The sequence below is a fragment of the Pseudophryne corroboree genome, chromosome 3 (assembly GCF_028390025.1).
Source record: "Pseudophryne corroboree isolate aPseCor3 chromosome 3, aPseCor3.hap2, whole genome shotgun sequence".
Lineage (NCBI taxonomy): Eukaryota > Metazoa > Chordata > Amphibia > Anura > Myobatrachidae > Pseudophryne > Pseudophryne corroboree.
This window is the reverse complement of record NC_086446.1, coordinates 271,844,015-271,863,353: the sequence shown is the minus strand read 5'-3', so window position 1 is coordinate 271,863,353 and position 19,339 is coordinate 271,844,015. Positions and strand designations below refer to the sequence as shown.

Genomic DNA, 19,339 nt, shown 5'->3' with positions numbered 1-19,339 from the left:
CTGTCCAGGAGTTGGCGGATGCTTTAGTCCAGGTCTGGGAGGAGATCCCTCAGGAGACCATCCGCCACCTCATCAGGAGCATGCCCAGGCGTTGTAGGGAGGTCATACAGGCACGTGGAGGCCACACACACTACTGAGCCTCATTTTGACTTGTTTTAAGGACATTACATCAAAGTTGGATCAGCCTGTAGTGTGTTTTTCCACTTTAATTTTGAGGGTGACTCCAAATCCAGACCTCCATGGGTTAATAAATTTGATTTCCATTGATAATTTTTGTGCGTTTTTGTTGTCAGCACATTCAACTATGTAAAGAACAAAGTATTTAATAAGAAATTTCATTCATTCAGATCAAGGATGTGTTATTTTAGTGTTCCCTTTATTTTTTTGAGCAGTATATATATATATATATATATATATATATATATACACACACACATATACATATACACATGTTTCCGCTGATTAGTGCCATCTAAGGGTCTCACCTGGTATGACAATATCACCAAGCCCTAACATGGCAAAATTGCTGGCTTCAAGTCCTCTCTCTAACAGGTCCTGAGGGAAAACCACTGAGGAAAAATACAAGAATGAATGAGCAAGTTGGAAAACAAATACAGAGATTATATAAAATGGTGGAGGTGCTGTCCGACAGGATGATATGAGCAGGGATAATTGGTGCAAGATACTTACATTTTATTGGTGCCTCAAAAGACTTTGCCACAGTCACCATGACATTGGTCCCAAACACCTAAGAAAAATAAGATTTTACTTACCGATAAATCTATTTCTCGTAGTCCGTAGTGGATGCTGGGGACTCCGTCAGGACCATGGGGATTAGCGGCTCCGCAGGAGACAGGGCACAAAAATAAAGCTTTAGGATCAGGTGGTGTGCACTGGCTCCTCCCCCTATGACCCTCCTCCAAGCCTCAGTTAGGATACTGTGCCCGGACGAGCGTACACAATAAGGAAGGATTTTGAATCCCGGGTAAGACTCATACTAGCCACACCAATCACACCGTACAACTTGTGATCTGAACCCAGTTAACAGTATGACAACGTAGGAGCCTCTGAACAGACGGCTCACAACAAGAACAACCCGATTTTTTTGTAACAATAACTATGTACAAGTATTGCAGACAATCCGCACTTGGGATGGGCGCCCAGCATCCACTACGGACTACGAGAAATAGATTTATCGGTAAGTAAAATCTTATTTTCTCTAACGTCCTAGTGGATGCTGGGGACTCCGTCAGGACCATGGGGATTATACCAAAGCTCCCAAACGGGCGGGAGAGTGCGGATGACTCTGCAGCACCGAATGAGAGAACTCAAGGTCCTCTTTAGCCAGGGTATCAAATTTGTAGAATTTTACAAACGTGTTCTCCCCCGACCACGTAGCTGCTCGGCAGAGTTGTAATGCCGAGACCCCTCGGGCAGCCGCCCAGGATGAGCCCACCTTCCTTGTGGAATGGGCCTTGACAGATTTAGGCTGTGGCAGGCCTGCCACAGAATGTGCAAGTTGAATTGTGCTACAAATCCAACGAGCAATCGTCTGCTTAGAAGCAGGAGCACCCAGCTTGTTGGGTGCATACAGTATAAACAGCGAGTCAGATTTTCTGACTCCAGCCGTCCTTGAAATATATATTTTCAATGCCCTGACAACGTCCAGCAACTTGGAACCCTCCAAATCGCTAGTAGCCGCAGGCACCACAATAGGCTGGTTCAGGTGAAACGCTGACACCACCTTAGGCAGAAAATGAGGACGCGTCTGCAGTTCTGCCCTGTCCGAATGGAAAATCAGATATGGGCTTTTATACGATAAAGCCGCCAATTCTGACACTCTCCTGGCTGAAGCCAGGGCCAGTAGCATGGTTACTTTCCATGTAAGATATTTCAAATCCGCCGATTTGAGTGGCTCAAACCAATGGGATTTGAGAAAATCCAAAACTACATTAAGGTCCCACGGAGCCACTGGGGGCACAACCGGGGGCTGTATATGTAGTACTCCTTTTACAAAAGTCTGGACTTCAGGAACTGAAGCCAATTCTTTCTGGAAGAAAATCGACAGGGCCGAAATTTGAACCTTAATGGACCCCAACTTGAGGCCCATAGACAATCCTGTTTGCAGGAAATGTAGGAATCGACCCAATTGAAATTCCTCCGTGGGGGCCTTCCTGGCCTCACACCACGCAACATATTTTCTCCAAATGCGGTGATAATGTTGTGCAGTCACCTCCTTCCTGGCTTTAACCAGTGTAGGAATGACCTCTTCTGGAATGCCTTTTTCCCTTAGAATTCGGCGTTCAACCGCCACGCCGTCAAACGCAGCCGCGGTAAGTCTTGGAATAGACACGGTCCCTGCTGAATCAGGTCCCGTCTTAGAGGTAGAGGCCACGGATTTTCCGTGAGCATCTCCTGAAGTTCCGGGTACCAAGTTCTTCTTGGCCAATCCGGAGCCACGAGTATCGTTCTTACTCCCCTTTGCCGTATAATTCTCAGTACTTTGGGTATGAGAGGCAGAGGAGGAAACACATACACTGACTGGAACACCCACGGTGTTACCAGAGCGTCCCACAGCTATTGCCTGAGGGTCTCTTGACCTGGCGCAATACCTGTCCAGTTTTTTGTTGAGGCGAGACGCCATCATATCCACCTTTGGTTTTTCCCAACGGTTCACAATCATGTGGAAGACTTCTGGATGAAGTCCCCACTCTCCCGGGTGTAGATCGTGTCTGCTGAGGAAGTCTGCTTCCCAGTTGTCCACTCCCGGAATGAACACTGCTGACAGTGCTATCACATGATCTTCCGCCCAGCGAAGAATCCTTGCAGCTTCTGCCACTGCTCTCCTGCTTCTTGTGCCGCCCTGTCTGTTTACGTGGGCGACTGCCGTGATGTTGTCCGACTGGATCAACACCGGCTGACCCTGAAGCAGGGGTTTTGCCAGGCTTAGAGCATTGTAAATCGCTCTTAGCTCCAGTATATTTATGTGAAGAGACATCTCCAGGCTTGACCATACTCCCTGGAAGTTTCTTCCCTGTGTGACCGCTCCCCAGCCTCTCAGACTGGCATCCGTGGTCACCAGGACCCAGTCCTGTATGCCGAATCTGCGGCCTTCTAACAGATGAGCACTCTGCAACCACCACAGAAGAGACACCCTTGTCCGTGGCGATAAGGTTATCCGCTGATGCATCTGCAGATGCGATCCGGACCATTTGTCCAGCAGATCCCACTGAAAAGTTCGTGCGTGGAATCTGCCGAATGGGATTGCTTCGTAAGAAGCCACCATCTTTCCCAGGACTCTTGTGCATTGATGCACAGACACTTTTCCTGGTTTTAGGAGGTTCCTGACAAGTTCGGATAACTCCTTGGCTTTCTCCTCCGGAAGAAACACCTTTTTCTGAACCGTGTCCAGAATCATTCCCAGGGACAGCAGACGTGTTGTCGGGGTCAACTGAGATTTTGGAAAAATCAGAATCCACCCGTGTTGTTGCAGCACTACTTGGGTTAGTGCTACTCCGTCCTCCAGCTGTTCTCTGGACCTTGCCCTTATCAGGAGATCGTCCAAGTAAGGGATAATTAAGACGCCTCTTCTTCGCAGAAGAATCATCATTTCGGCCATTACCTTGGTAAAGACCCGAGGTGCCGTGGACAATCCAAACGGCAGCGTCTGAAACTGATAATGACAGTTTTGCACCACGAACCTGAGGTACCCTTGATGTGAAGGGCAAATTGGGACATGCAGGTAAGCATCTTTTATGTCCAGGGACACCATAAAGTCCCCTTCTTCCAGATTCGCTATCACTGCTCTGAGTGATTCCATCTTGAACTTGAATTTTTGTATGTACAGGTTCAAAGATTTCAGATTTAGAATAGGTCTTACCGAGCCGTCCGGCTTCGGTACCACAAATAGCGTGGAGTAATACCCCTTTTCCTGTTGTAGGAGGGGTACCTTGACTATCACCTGCTGTGAAAACAGCTTGTGAATGGCTTCCAATACCGTCGCCCTGTCTGAGGGAGACGTTGGCAAAGCAGACTTTAGGAACCGGCGAGGGGGAGACTTCTCGAATTCCAACCTGTAACCCTGAGATACTACCTGCAGGATCCAGGGGTCCACCTGTGAGCAAGCCCACTGCGCGCTGAAATTCTTGAGTCGACCCCCCACCGTTCCTGAGTCCGCTTGTAAAGCCCCAGCGTCATGCTGAGGGCTTTGCAGAACCCGCGGAGGGCTTCTGTTCCTGGGAAGGAGCTGCTTGCTGCCCTCTCTTACCCTTTCCTCTGCCTCGGGGCAGATATGACTGTCCTTTTGCCCGCTTCTTATAGGACCGAAAGGACTGCGGCTGAAAAGACGGTGTCTTTTTCTGTTGGGAGGGGGTCTGAGGTAAAAAGGTGGATTTCCCGGCAGTTGCCGTGGCCACCAAATCCGATAGACCGACGCCAAATAATTCCTCCCCTTTATACGGCAATACTTCCATATGCCGTTTGGAATCCGCATCACCTGACCACTGTCGTGTCCATAAACTTCTTCTGGCAGATATGGACATCGCACTTACTCTCGATGCCAGAGTGCAAATATCCCTCTGAGCATCTCGCATATAAAGAAAAGCATCCTTTAATTGCTCTAAAGTCTGTAAAATACTGTCCCTATCCAGGGTATCAATATTTTCAGTCAGGGAATCCGACCAGACCACCCCAGCACTGCACATCCAGGCTGAGGCGATGGCTGGTCGCAGTATAACACCAGTATGTGTGTATATACTTTTTAGGGTAGTTTCCAGCCTCCTATCAGCTGGATCCTTGAGGGCGGCCGTATCAGGAGACGGTAACGCCACTTGTTTTGATAAGCGTGTGAGCGCCTTATCCACCTTAGGGGGTGTTTCCCAGCGCGCCCTAACCTCTGGCGGGAAAGGGTATAATGCCAATAACTTTTTTGAAATTAGCACTTTTCTATCTGGGTTAACCCACGCTTCATCACATACATCATTCAATTCCTCTGATTCAGGAAAAACTACAGGTAGTTTTTTCACCCCCCACATAATACCCCTTTTTGTGGTACTTGTAGTATCAGAGATATGCAAAGCCTCCTTCATTGCCGTGATCATATAACGTGTGGCCCTACTGGAAAATACGTTTGTTTCTTCACCGTCGACACTAGATTCAGTGTCCGTGTCTGGGTCTGTGTCGACCGACTGAGGTAAAGGGCGTTTTACAGCCCCTGACGGTGTCTGAGACGCCTGGGCAGGTACTAACTGGTTTTCCGGCCGTCTCATGTCGTCAACTGATTTTTGTAATGTGCTGACATTATCACGTAATTCCATAAACAAAGCCATCCATTCCGGTGTCGACTCCCTGGGGGGTGACATCACCATTACCGGCAATTGCTCTGCCTCCACACCAACATCGTCCTCATACATGTCGACACACACGTACCGACACACAGCAGACACACAGGGAATGCTCTATTGAAGACAGGACCCCACTAGCCCTTTGGGGAGACAGAGGGAGAGTTTGCCAGCACACACCCAAGCGCTATAATATATATGGGAACAACCCTATATAAGTGTTGTATCCTTATAGCAGCTTAAATATAGTAATATCGCCAAAAAAAGTGCCCCCCCTCTCTGTTTTACCCTGTTTTTGTAGTGCAGTGCAGGGGAGAGTCCTGGGAGCCTTCCTCACAGCGGAGCTGAGCAGGAAAATGGCGCTGTGTGCTGAGGAGAATAAGCCCCGCCCCCTATTTCGGCGGGCTCTTCTCCGGAGTTTGTGAGATCTGGCAGGGGTTAAATACATCCATATAGCCTCAAGGGCTATATGTGATGTATTTTTTAGCCATAAAAAGGTATTATACATTGCTGCCCAGGGCGCCCCCCCAGCGCCCTGCACCCTCCGTGACCGCTGTGTGAAGTGTGCTGACAACAATGGCGCACAGCTGCAGTGCTGTGCGCTACCTCAGGAAGACTGAAAAGTCTTCTGCCGCCTGCTTCTGGACCTCTTCCATCTTCGGCATCTGCAAGGGGGGTCGGCGGCGCGGCTCCGGGACCGGACTCCATGGCTGGGCCTGTGTTCGATCCCTCTGGAGCTAATGGTGTCCAGTAGCCTAAGAAGCCAATCCATCCTGCACGCAGGTGAGTTGACTTCTCTCCCCTAAGTCCCTCGATGCAGTGAGCCTGTTGCCAGCAGGACTCACTGAAAATAAAAAACCTAAAAACTTTTTCTAAGCAGCTCTTTAGGAGAGCCACCTAGATTGCACCCTGCTCGGACGGGCACAAAAACCTAACTGAGGCTTGGAGGAGGGTCATAGGGGGAGGAGCCAGTGCACACCACCTGATCCTAAAGCTTTATTTTTGTGCCCTGTCTCCTGTGGAGCCGCTAATCCCCATGGTCCTGACGGAGTCCCCAGCATCCACTAGGACGTTAGAGAAATAAAAGGTTAGGGAAAACCCCTAGCTGACCATAAATCCTACTTATTGTACTAATACTCCCTTGACTACTCACCCAGAACACGTCGTAGACGAAGAGCCCCCCCAACAGGATGCAACCGGTACTGACATTGTTAAGATGCAGAAGCTCCACCCCATTAAGAGCAAATGCCAAACCAAATAGGTTATTGGCAATCCAGTGCTGGAAAGAGAGCACAAGAAAAATGGCATCACACTAAGACAAGTTGTTCATTACAAAATGCCTTGAAATGATGCAATGCAATTACAAAATGGAGGACAAATGGAACATCTACAGGAATGATCACAACTATGCAGCTGCTAATCCGAGAAACAGGTTGCATTTACCACTTCAAGTGAGAATTATATTTTATTCTTTTATGAATGATTTTTGTTTTATCTACTTTTTTTAGTATGTATTGCTTATGTTTTATTTGTGAACTTTTAGTGTTGTTTTTTTTTAATTTGCTTCAGAAACAACTCTTAGAATATGATAAAACAAATTCTTGCTATGTTATACAGGCACACCACAGATTTTCCAGCAATTTATGGTCTGGCACCTTAATCCCGACATATTTTCCAATTTAGGCCACTGGGCGGCGCTGTGTAAATTAAACAACTAATAAACGTGAATTACAGAATAAACTCATTAAATCTAATTCACATTTATTAGCCGTTTAATTTACGTTTCTGATAATATATAATGCCTTAGAAATATTGGCGGTGCATAATTAGTGTGTCAGAGGTGTATTACCGTATTAGTATCACCTGACCTCTGTTAGTCTGGCAATATGGCTAATCTGACACAGTGATGGAACCAAGGATGCCAAAAAATCAGTGGTGAACACTGCAAGCTTAATGTAACTTTACTGATTCAATTATTAACTATATACACTTGTGATTGTTGCATTTATTTCCTCGGGGAGTAATGAAGCTAGAGGTGCATACACGCTCTATGAGCAACGTCGTCTAGTGTTTCCTCTCCCGGGCTGGGCGGTCGGCAGCCGCCCGTACACACTGAGCAATATGACCGCTCACATCGCTCAGTGACGTCATACAGCAGCTGGCTGTGCATGGAGCTCTGGACGACAGTCCAGATTGAGCATGCATGCACTGCCGACCCACGGGGCCGCGTATCAATCATTGCTGGCGGCATATACACTTGCCGAGAAAATGAGTGACGTCGCTCAGGAAGGGGGAAAATGCGTGACGTCGCTCATTTTCTCGGCAAGTGTGTATGCACCTTTACACCCCAGGTTATTTGTAAAACTTTGTATTCACTAATAAATATTTTTTATTAAACCATTATTGGATGACCTTACACTACATTCATGGCTCATAGTAAATGAATGAGAAAGTATTTCCGGTATACATCAGTCACTGAAATACACTGAATTAGAGACCATAATAGGGGTTATATTTATACCACAAAAAAAAAAAAAAAAAAAAAGAAGAATTTACTCACCGGTAATTCTATTTCTCGTAGTCCGTAGTGGATGCTGGGAACTCCGTAAGGACCATGGGGAACAGCGGGCTCCGAAGGAGGCTGGGCACTCTAGAAAAATTTATGACTACCTGGTGTGCACTGGCTCCTCCCACCATGACCCTCCTCCAAGCCTCAGTTAGGACACTGTGCCCGGACGAGCTGACATAATAAGGAAGGATTTTGAATCCCGGGTAAGACTCATACCAGCCACACCAATCACACCGTACAACTCGTGATACTATATCCAGTTTGACAGTATGAAAACAACTGAGCCTCTCAACAGATGGCTCAACAATAACCCTTTAGTTAGCAATAACTATTTACAAGTATTGCAGACAATCCGCACTTGGGATGGACGCCCAGCATCCACTACGGACTACGAGAAATAGAATTACCGGTGAGTAAATTCTTATTTTCTCTGACGTCCTAGTGGATGCTGGGAACTCCGTAAGGACCATGGGGATTATACCAAAGATCCCAAACGGGCGGGAGAGTGCGGATGACTCTGCAGCACCGAATGAGAGAACTCCAGGTCCTCCTCAGCCAGGGTATCAAATTTGTAGAATTTTGCAAACGTGTTTGCCCCTGACCAAGTAGCTGCTCGGCAAAGTTGTAAAGCCGAGACCCCTCGGGCAGCCGCCCAAGATGAGCCCACCTTCCTTGTGGAATGGGCATTTACAGATTTTGGCTGTGGCAGGCCTGCCACAGAATGTGCAAGCTGAATTGTACTACAAATCCAGCGAGCAATAGTCTGCTTAGAAGCAGGAGCACCCAGCTTGTTGGGTGCATACAGGATAAACAGCGAGTCAGATTTTCTGACTCCAGCCGTCCTGGAAACATATTTTCAGGGCCCTGACAACGTCTAGCAACTTGGAGTCCTCCAAATCCCTAGTAGCCGCAGGCACCACAATAGGCTGGTTCAGGTGAAACGCTGACACCACCTTAGGGAGAAACTGGGGACGAGTCCTCAATTCTGCCCTATCCATATGGAAAATCAGATAAGGGCTTTTACATGATAAAGCCGCCAATTCTGACACTCGCCTGGCTGAAGCCAAGGCCAATAACATGACCACTTTCCACGTGAGATATTTTAGATCCACGGTTTTTAGTGGCTCAAACCAATGTGATTTTAAGAAACTCAACACCACGTTGAGATCCCAAGGTGCCACAGGAGGCACAAACGGGGGCTGAATATGCAGCACTCCTTTCACAAATGTCTGAACTTCAGGTACTGAAGCTAGTTCTTTTTGAAAGAAAATCGACAGAGCCGAGATCTGAACTTTAATGGAGCCTAGTTTTAGGCCCATATTCACTCCTGCTTGCAGGAAATGCAGAAATCGACCTTGTTGAAATTCCTCTGTTGGGGCCTTTTTGGCCTCGCACCATGCAACATATTTCCGCCATATGCGGTGATAATGCTTTGCCGTAACATCTTTCCTGGCTTTAATAAGCGTAGGAATGACTTCCTCTGGAATACCCTTTTCCTTCAGGATCCGGCGTTCAACCGCCATGCCGTCAAACGCAGCCGCGGTAAGTCTTGGAACAGACAGGGCCCCTGCTGTAGCAGGTCCTGTCTGAGCGGCAGAGGCCACGGGTCCTCTGAGATCATCTATTGAAGTTCCGGGTACCACGCTCGTCTTGGCCAATCCGGAACCACGAGAATTGTGTTTACTCCTCGCTTTCTTATTATTCTCAATACCTTTGGTATGAGAGGCAGAGGAGGGAACACATAACCGACTGGTACACCCACGGTGTCACTAGAGCGTCCACAGCTATCGCCTGAGGATCCCTTGACCTGGCGCAATATCTTTTTAACTTTTTGTTGAGGCGGGACGCCATCATGTCCACCTGTGGTTTTTCCCAACGGTTTACCAGCATCTGGAAGACTTCTGGATGAAGTCCCCACTCTCCCGGGTGGAGGTCGTGTCTGCTGAGGAAGTCTGCTTCCCAGTTGTCCACTCCCGGAATGAACACTGCTGACAGTGCTAGTACATGATTCTCCGCCCATCGGAGAATTCTTGTGGCTTCTGCCATTGCCATCCTGCTTCTTGTGCCTCCCTGTCGATTTACATGGGCGACTGCCGTGATGTTGTCTGACTGGATCAGCACCGGCTGGTGTAGGAGCAGGGATTTTGCTTGACTTAGGGCATTGTAAATGGCCCTTAGTTCCAGACTATTTATGTGAAGGGAAGTCTCCTGACTCGACCATAGTCCTTGGAAGTTTCTTCCCCGTGTGACTGCCCCCCAGCCTCGAAGGCTGGCATCCGTGGTCACCAGGACCCAGTCCTGTATGCCGAACCTGCGGCCCTCCAGAAGATGGGCACTCTGCAGCCACCACAGTAGAGACACCCTGGTTCTTGGAGACAGGGTTATTAAGCGATGCATCTGAAGATGCGATCCGGACCATTTGTCCAATAGGTCCCACTGAAAGATTCTGGCATGGAACCTGCCGAAGGGAATTGCTTCGTAAGAAGCTACCATCTTTCCCAGGACCCGCGTGCAGTGATGCACCGATACCTGTTTTGGTTTCAGGAGGTCTCTGACTAGAGATGACAACTCCCTGGCTTTCTCCTCCGGGAGAAACACTTTTTTCTGGACTGTATCCAGGTTCGAAGGAGTATCATCATTTCCGCCATAACCTTGGTAAATACCCTCGGTGCCGTGGACAGTCCAAACGGCAGCGTCTGGAATTGGTAATGGCAATCCTGTACCACAAATCTGAGGTACTCCTGGTGAGGATGGTAAATGGGGACATGCAAGTAAGCATCCTTGATGTCCAGGGATACCATGTAATCCCCCTCGTCCAGGCTTGCAATAACCGCCCTGAGCGATTCCATCTTGAACTTGAATTTTTTTAAGTATGTGTTCAAGGATTTCAAATTTAAAATGGGTCTCACCGAACCGTCCGGTTTCGGCACCACAAATAGTGTGGAATAGTAACCCCGGCCTTGTTGAAGTAGGGGTACCTTGATTATCACCTGCTGGGAATACAGCTTGTGAATTGCCGCTAGCGCCGCCTCCCTGTCTGAGGGAGCAATCGGCAAGGCAGATTTTAGGAACCGGTGGGGTGGAGACGCCTCGAATTCCAGTTTGTACCCCTGAGATACTATTTGAAGGATCCAGGGATCCACCTGTGAGCGAGCCCACTGATCGCTGAAATTCTTGAGGCGGCCCCCCACCGTACCTGGCTCCGCCTGTGGAGCCCCACCGTCATGCGGCAGACTTGGAAGAAGCAGCGGGGGAGGACTTTTGCTCCTGGGAACCTGCTGTTTGTTGCAGCCTTTTTCCCCTACCTCTGCCTCTGGACAGAAAAGACCCGCCTTTTCCACGCTTGTTTTTCTGGGTCCGAAAGGACTGAACCTGATAAAACGGCGCCTTTGATATGGTCTACGGTTAGCAGGATCGTGTCTCTGTCTAGTGTGTCAATATTTTCTGACAGTTTATCTGACCACGCGGCGGCAGCACTGCACATCCATGCTGACGCAATAGCTGGTCTAAGTATAATGCCTGAGTGTGTATATACAGACTTCAGGATCGCCTCCTGCTTTCTATCAGCAGGTTCCTTGAGGGCGGCCGTATCCGGAGACGGTAGTGCCACCTTTTTAGACAAACGTGTGAGCGCTTTATCCACCCTAGGAGGTGTTTCCCAACGTGACCTATCCTCTGGCGGGAAAGGGAACGCCATTAGTACCTTCTTAGGAATTACCAATTTTTTATCAGGGAAAGCCCACGCTTCTTCACACACTTCATTTAATTTATCTGATGGGGGAAAAACTACGGGTAGTTTTTTCTCCCCAAACATAATACCCTTTTTAGTGGTACCTGTAGTTATATCAGAAATGTGTAACACCTCTTTCATTGCCTCAATCATGCAGTGAATGGCCTTAGTGGGCATCAGGTTAGACTCATCGTCGTCGACACTGGTGTCAGTATCAGTGTCGACATCTGGGTCTGCGGTCTGAGGTAGCGGGCGTTTCAGAGCCCCTGATGACCTTTGAGACGCCTGGACAGGCACGAGCTGAGAAGTCGGCTGTCCCACATTTGGCATGTCGTCAAATTTCTTATGTAAGGAGTCTATACGTGCACTCATTTCTTTCCATAAGCTCATCCACTCAGGTGTCTGCCCCGCAGGGGGTGACATCCCTTCTAAAGGCATCTGCTCCGTCTCCACATCATTATCCTCATCAAACATGTCGACACAGCCGTACCGACACACCGCACACACACAGGGAATGCTCCAACAGAGAACAGGACCCACAAAAGCCCTTTGGGGGGACAGAGTGAGAGTATGCCAGCACACACCAGAGCGCTATATAATGCAGGGACTAACTGAGTTATGTCCCCTATAGCTGCTTTTTCTATATAAATGTATACTGCGCCTAAATTTAGTGCCCCCCCTCTCTTTTTTACCCTTTTCTGTAGTGTAGACTGCAGGGGAGAGCCAGGGAGCTTCCTTCCAGCGGAGCTGTGAGGGAAAAATGGCGCCAGTGTGCTGCAGGAGATAGCTCCGCCCCTTTTCCGCGGACTATTCTCACGCTTTTTCCTATATTCTGGCAGGGGTATTTTCCACATATATAGCCTCTGGGGCTATATATTGTGGTATTTTTGCCAGCCAAGGTGTTATTATTGCTTCTCAGGGCGCCCCCCCCCCCCCCAGCGCCCTGCACCCTCAGTGACCGGAGTGTGAAGTGTGTGTGAGGAGCAATGGCGCACAGTTGCAGTGCTGTGCGCTACCTTGGTGAAGACTGATGTCTTCTGCCGCCGATTTTCCGGACCTCTTCTTGCTTCTGGCTCTGTAAGGGGGACGGCGGCGCGGCTCCGGGACCGAACACCAAGGCTGGGCCTGCGGTCGATCCCTCTGGAGCTAATGGTGTCCAGTAGCCTAAGAAGCCCAAGCTGGCTGCAAGCAGGCAGGTTCGCTTCTTCTCCCCTTAGTCCCTCGCTGCAGTGAGCCTGTTGCCAGCAGGTCTCACTGAAAATAAAAAACCTAATTTCTATACTTTCTTTCTAAAGGCTCAGGAGAGCCCCTAGTGTGCATCCAACCTCGGCCGGGCACAAAATCTAACTGAGGCTTGGAGGAGGGTCATAGTGGGAGGAGCCAGTGCACACCAGGTAGTCATAAATCTTTCTAGAGTGCCCAGCCTCCTTCGGAGCCCGCTGTTCCCCATGGTCCTTACGGAGTTCCCAGCATCCACTAGGACGTCAGAGAAAAAATAAATAAATAGATATATATATATATATATATCTATATATATATATATATATATATTTATATATATCTATCTATATATATCTATCTATCTATATCAGCAAATAGAAAACCACAGCACTCGCCACCCCAGAAGCGGGGTGCAGTATCCGCACTCGCCACTAATAGGGTGGGGTGCATGTAGCCCATGGCCACCTACTCAAAAATATAGAAACAAAAAGTTCAGCACTCACCAAAATGAGCTCACTTATCCTCACAACATCAATGAATAAATGAATAAATTATGGGGGTTAATTAGTGAATTGGCCAATGCACGGAAGCCTGCATACCGCTCGCCAAGGTACCCCACCTTCATGCAGGTCCTACACTATCACAAAAATAAGATTTTACTTACCGGTAAATCTATTTCTTGTAGTCCGTAGTGGATGCTGGGGACTCCGTAAGGACCATGGGAAATAGACGTGCTCCGCAGGAGACAGGGCACTTTAAGAAAGAATTTGGATACTGGTGTCCTCTGGCTCCTCCCTCGATGTCCCTCCTCCAGACCTCAGTTAGAGAAACTGTGCCCGGAAGAGCTGACAGTACAAGGAAAGGATTTTGGAATCCAGGGCAAGACTCATACCAGTCACACAGTATAACTTGTGATAAACTTACCCAGTTAACAGTATGAACAACAACGGAGCATCAGATCAACCCTGATGCAACCAAACATAACCCTTATTTAAGCAATAACTATATACAAGTATTGCAGAAGAAGTCCGCACTTGGGACGGGCGCCCAGCATCCACTACGGACTACGAGAAATAGATTTACCGGTAAGTAAAATCTTATTTTCTCTAACGTCCTAGTGGATGCTGGGGACTCCGTAAGGACCATGGGGATTATACCAAAGCTCCCTAACGGGCAGGAGAGTGCGGATGACTCTGCAGCACCGAATGAGCAAACACAAGGTCCTCCTCAGCCAGGGTATCAAACTTGTAGAACTTTGCAAAAGTGTTTGAACCTGACCAAGTAGCCGCTCGGCAAAGTTGTAATGCCGAGACCCCTCGGGCAGCCGCCCAAGAAGAGCCCACCTTCCTTGTGGAGTGGGCTTTTACTGATTTTGGAAGCGGCAATCAAGCCGCAGAATGAGCCTGCTGAATCGTGTTACAGATCCAGCGAGCAATAGTTTGCTTTGAAGCAGGAGCACCCAGCTTGTTGGATGCATACAGGATAAACAGCAACTCAGTTTTCCTGACTCTAGCCGTTCTGGCTACATAAACCTTCAAAGCCCTGACCACATCTAGTAACTCGGAATCCTCCAAGTCACGAGTAGCCACAGGCACCACAATAGGTTGGTTCATATGAAAGGATGACACCACTTTTGGCAGAAATTGTGGACGGGTCCGCAATTCTGCCCTGTCCATATGGAAAACCAGATAGGGGCTTTTATGTGACAAAGCCGCTAATTCTGACACACGCCTAGCTGAAGCCAAGGCTAATAGCATGACCACCTTCCAAGTGAGAAATTTTAACTCCACGGTTTTGAGTGGCTCAAACCAGTATGACTTCAGGAAACTCAACACCACGTTAAGATCCCAAGGTGCCACTGGAGGCACAAAAGGGGGCCGAATATGCAGCACTCCCTTTACAAACGTCTGGACTTCAGGAAGAGAAGCCAGTTCTTTTTGAAAGAAAATGGACAGAGCCGAAATCTGGACCTTAATGGAACCCAATTTCAGGCCCAAAGTCACTCCCGACTGTAGGAAGTGAAGGAAACGGCCCAGCTGGAATTCCTCCGTAGGGGCATTCCTGGCCTCACACCAAGCCACCTATTTTCGCCATATACGGTGATAATGTTTGGCCGTCACGTCCTTCCTAGCCTTTATCAGCGTAGGAATGACCTCATCCGGAATGCCTTTTTCTGCTAGGATCCGGCGTTCAACCGCCATGCCGTCAAGCGCAGCCACGGTAAGTCTTGGAACAGACAGGGCCCCTGTTGCAACAAGTCCTGTCTTAGAGGCAGAGGCCATGGGTCCTCTGTGAGCATTTCTTGCCGATCCGGATACCAAGTCCTTCTTGGCCAATCCGGAACAATGAATATTGTTCTCACTCCTCTTTTTCTTATGATTCTCAGCACCTTTGGTATGAGAGGAAGAGGAGGAAATACATAAACTGACTGGAACACCCACGGTGTCACTAGTGCGTCTACAGCTATCGCCTGAGGGTCTCTTGACCTGGCGCAATATCTCTGTAGCTTTTTGTTGAGGCGGGATGCCATCATGTCCACCTGTGGCAGTTCCCACCACCTTGCAATCTGCGTGAAGACTTCTTGATGAAGTCCCCACTCTCCCGGGTGGAGGTCGTGCCTGCTGAGGAAGTCTGCTTCCCAGTTGTCCACTCCCGGAATGAACACTGCTGACAGTGCTATTACGTGATTCTCCGCCCAGCAAAGAAATCTGGTGGCTTCCACCATCGCCACCCTGCTCCTTGTGCCGCCTTAGCGGTTTACATGAGCCACTGCGGTGATGTTGTCTGACTGAATCAGCACCGATTGGTCGCGAAGCAGGGTCTCCGCTTGACTTAGGGCGTTGTATATGGCCCTTAGTTCCAGGACTTGACCACAGACCATGGAAATTTCTTCCCTGTGTGACTGCCCCCCACCCTCGGAGGCTTGCATCCGTGGTCACCAGGACCCAGTCCTGAATGCCGAACCTGCGGCCCTCGAGAAGGTGAGCACTCTGCAGCCACCACATAAGAGACACCCTGGCCCTGGGGGATAGGGTGATCATCTGTAGATGTGATCCGGACCACTTGTCCAACAGATCCCATTGAAAGGTCCTCGCATGGAACCTGCCGAAGGGAATGGCCTCGTACGATGCCACCATCTTTCCCAGGACTCGCGTGCAGTGATGCACCGACACCTGTTTTGGTTTTAAGAGGTCTCTGACCAGTGCCATGAGTTCCTGCGCCTTCTCCATCGGGAGAAAAACCTTCTTCTGGTCTGTGTCCAGAATCATGCCCAGGAAGGGCAGACGCGTCGTAGGAATCAGCTGCGACCTTGGAATATTTAGAATCCAGCCGTGCTGTTGCAACCCTTCCCGAGAGTGTGCTACGCTGATCAGCAACTGCTCTCTGGACCTCGCCTTTATGAGGAGATCGTCCAAGTATGGGATAATTGTGACCCCATGCTTTCGCAGGAGCACCATCATTTCCGCCATTACCTTGGTAAATATTCTTGGTGCCGTGGAGAGACCAAACGGCAACGTCTGGAATGGGTAATGACAATCCTGTACCACAAATCTGAGGTACGCCTGATGAGGTGGATAAATGGGGACATGAAGGTATGCATCCTTTATGTCCAGAGACACCATAAAATCCCCCCCTTCCAGGCTTGCGATGACTGCTCTGAGCGATTCCATCTTGAACTTGAACCTTTTCAGGTATATGTTCAGGGATTTTAAATTTAATATGGGTCTGACCGAACCGTCCGGTTTCGGTACCACAAACATGGTCGAATAATAACCCTTTCCTTGTTGAAGGAGGGGAACCTTGACCACCACCTGCTGAAGATACAATTTGTGAATTGCAGTTAACACTGTTTCCCTCTCGTGGGGGGAAGCCGGCAGAGCCGTCGGTGAGGGGGCATCTTCTCAAAGTCCAGCTTGCATCCCTGAGACACAATATCTATTGCCCAGGGATCTAACAGGGAGTGAACCCACTTGTGGCTGAACTTACGCAGGCGTGCCCCCACCGGGCCTAGCTCCGCCTGTGGAGCCCCAGCGACATGCGGTGGATTTTTGTAGAGGCCGGGGAGGACTTCTGTTCCTGGGACCTAGCTGTGTTGTGCAGCTTCTTTTCTCTGCCCCCGCCTCTGGCAAGAAAGGACGCACCTCGGACTTTCTTGTTTCTTTGTTCAATTACAGAGAACTAGAAAGGCGGTTGTTGAGTTGGGTGCACAGTATCAATTAATTGGATTGATTATCAAGATAAAACGTAACTTTTATTACTATTGTTAATATTCAGAAGGTCCTTATCGTGGGACACATACAGCAAAATATAGAGGTTAAAAACATGACATATACAAACACATAAGTGATATAGAAGAAAAAAGAGAATGTGAGACAGATTCTTAAAAAGTGGGGTCACCACAATAACTCCTGCAACAAGTATAATTATTTATGTGTGAGACATAAGCCACTCAGGATACAGACTAAAATAAGAATTTACTTACCGATAATTCTATTTCTCGGAGTCCGTAGTGGATGCTGGGGTTCCTGAAAGGACCATGGGGAATAGCGGCTCCGCAGGAGACAGGGCACAAAAAAGTAAAGCTTTACTAGGTCAGGTGGTGTGCACTGGCTCCTCCCCCTATGACCCTCCTCCAGACTCCAGTTAGGTACTGTGCCCGGACGAGCATACACAATAAGGGAGGCATTTTGAATCCCGGGTAAGACTCATACCAGCCACACCAATCACACCGTACAACTTGTGATCTAAACCCAGTTAACAGTATGACAACAGAAAGGGCCTCTTAAAGATGGCTCCTTAACAATAACCCGAATTAGTTAACAATAACTATGTACAAGTATTGCAGATAATCCGCACTTGGGATGGGCGCCCAGCATCCACTACGGACTCCGAGAAATAGAATTATCGGTAAGTAAATTCTTATTTTCTCTATCGTCCTAAGTGGATGCTGGGGTTCCTGAAAGGACCATGGGGATTATACCAAAGCTCCCAAACGGGCGGGAGAGTGCGGATGACTCTGCAGCACCGAATGAGAGAACTCCAGGTCCTCCTTTGCCAGGGTATCAAATTTGTAAAATTTTACAAACGTGTTCTCCCCCGACCACGTAGCTGCTCGGCAGAGTTGTAATGCCGAGACCCCTCGGGCAGCCGCCCAAGATGAGCCCACCTTCCTTGTGGAGTGGGCTTTTACAGTTTTAGGCTGTGGCAGGCCTGCCACAGAATGTGCAAGTTGAATTGTGTTACAAATCCAACGAGCAATCGACTGCTTAGAAGCAGGTGCGCCCAACTTGTTGGGTGCATACAATATAAACAGCGAGTCAGATTTTCTGACTCCAGCCGTCCTTGCAATGTATATTTTTAAGGCTCTGACAACGTCCAACAACTTGGAGTCCTCCAAGTCGCTAGTGGCCGCAGGCACCACAATAGGTTGGTTCAGATGAAATGCTGATACCACTTTAGGGAGAAAATGCGGACGAGTCCGCAGTTCTGCCCTATCCGAATGGAAGATTAGATAAGGACTTTTATAAGATAAAGCCGCCAATTCAGATACTCTCCTGGCAGAGGCCAGGGCTAGTAACATAGTCACTTTCAATGTGAGATATTTCAAATCCACCTTTTTCAATGGTTCAAACCAATGGGATTTGAGGAAATCTAAAACTACATTTAGATCCCACGGTGCCACCGGAGGCACCACAGGAGGCTGTATATGCAGTACTCCCTTGACAAAAGTCTGGACCTCAGGGACAGAGGCCAATTCTTTTTGGAAGAATATTGACAGGGCCGAAATTTGAACCTTAATGGATCCCAATTTGAGACCCATAGATAATCCTGATTGCAGGAAATGTAGGAAACGACCCAGTTGGAATTCCTCCGTCGGAACCCTCCGATCCTCGCACCACGCTACATATTTTCGCCAAATGCGGTGATAATGTTTCACGGTGACTTCCTTCCGTGCCTTAATCAAGGTAGGAATGACTTCTTCTGGAATGCCTTTCCCTTTTAGGATCTGGCGTTCAACCGCCATGCCGTCAAACGCAGCCGCGGTAAGTCTTGAAAAAGACAGGGACCCTGCTGTAGCAGGTCCCTTCTCAGAGGTAGAGGCCACGGTTCGTCCGTGAGCATCTCTTGAAGTTCCGGATACCAAGTCCTTCTCGGCCAATCCGGAACCACTAGTATTGTTCTTACTCTTCTTTGCCGTATGATCTTCAATACCTTTGGTATGAGCGGCAGAGGAGGAAACACATACACTGACTGGTACACCCAAGGAGTTACCAGTGCGTCCACAGCTATTGCCTGTGGATCTCTTGACCTGGCGCAATATTTGTCCAGTTTCTTGTTGAGGCGAGACGCCATCATGTCTACAATTGGTCTTTCCCAACGGTCTATTAACATGTTGAAGACTTCTGGATGTAGACCCCACTCTCCCGGATGAAGATCGTGTCTGCTGAGGAAGTCTGCTTCCCAGTTGTCCACGCCCGG

General features: G+C 48.6%; 1 protein-coding gene across 2 annotated transcripts in view; it reads right to left on the bottom strand.

Moving 5' to 3' along the window:
• The window catches only part of HM13 (histocompatibility minor 13), an 81,816-nt gene that overhangs the window by 25,682 nt on the left and 36,795 nt on the right, over positions 1-19,339 (bottom strand). For both annotated transcript variants that reach the window (XM_063959094.1, XM_063959095.1), the window contains exons 6-8: positions 6,493-6,618; positions 691-748; positions 486-569 (exon numbers count right to left, since the gene is read on the bottom strand). In XM_063959094.1, coding sequence (XP_063815164.1) covers positions 486-569; positions 691-748; positions 6,493-6,618 — 268 coding nt within the window. The remainder of the gene's footprint in view (positions 1-485; positions 570-690; positions 749-6,492; positions 6,619-19,339) is intronic.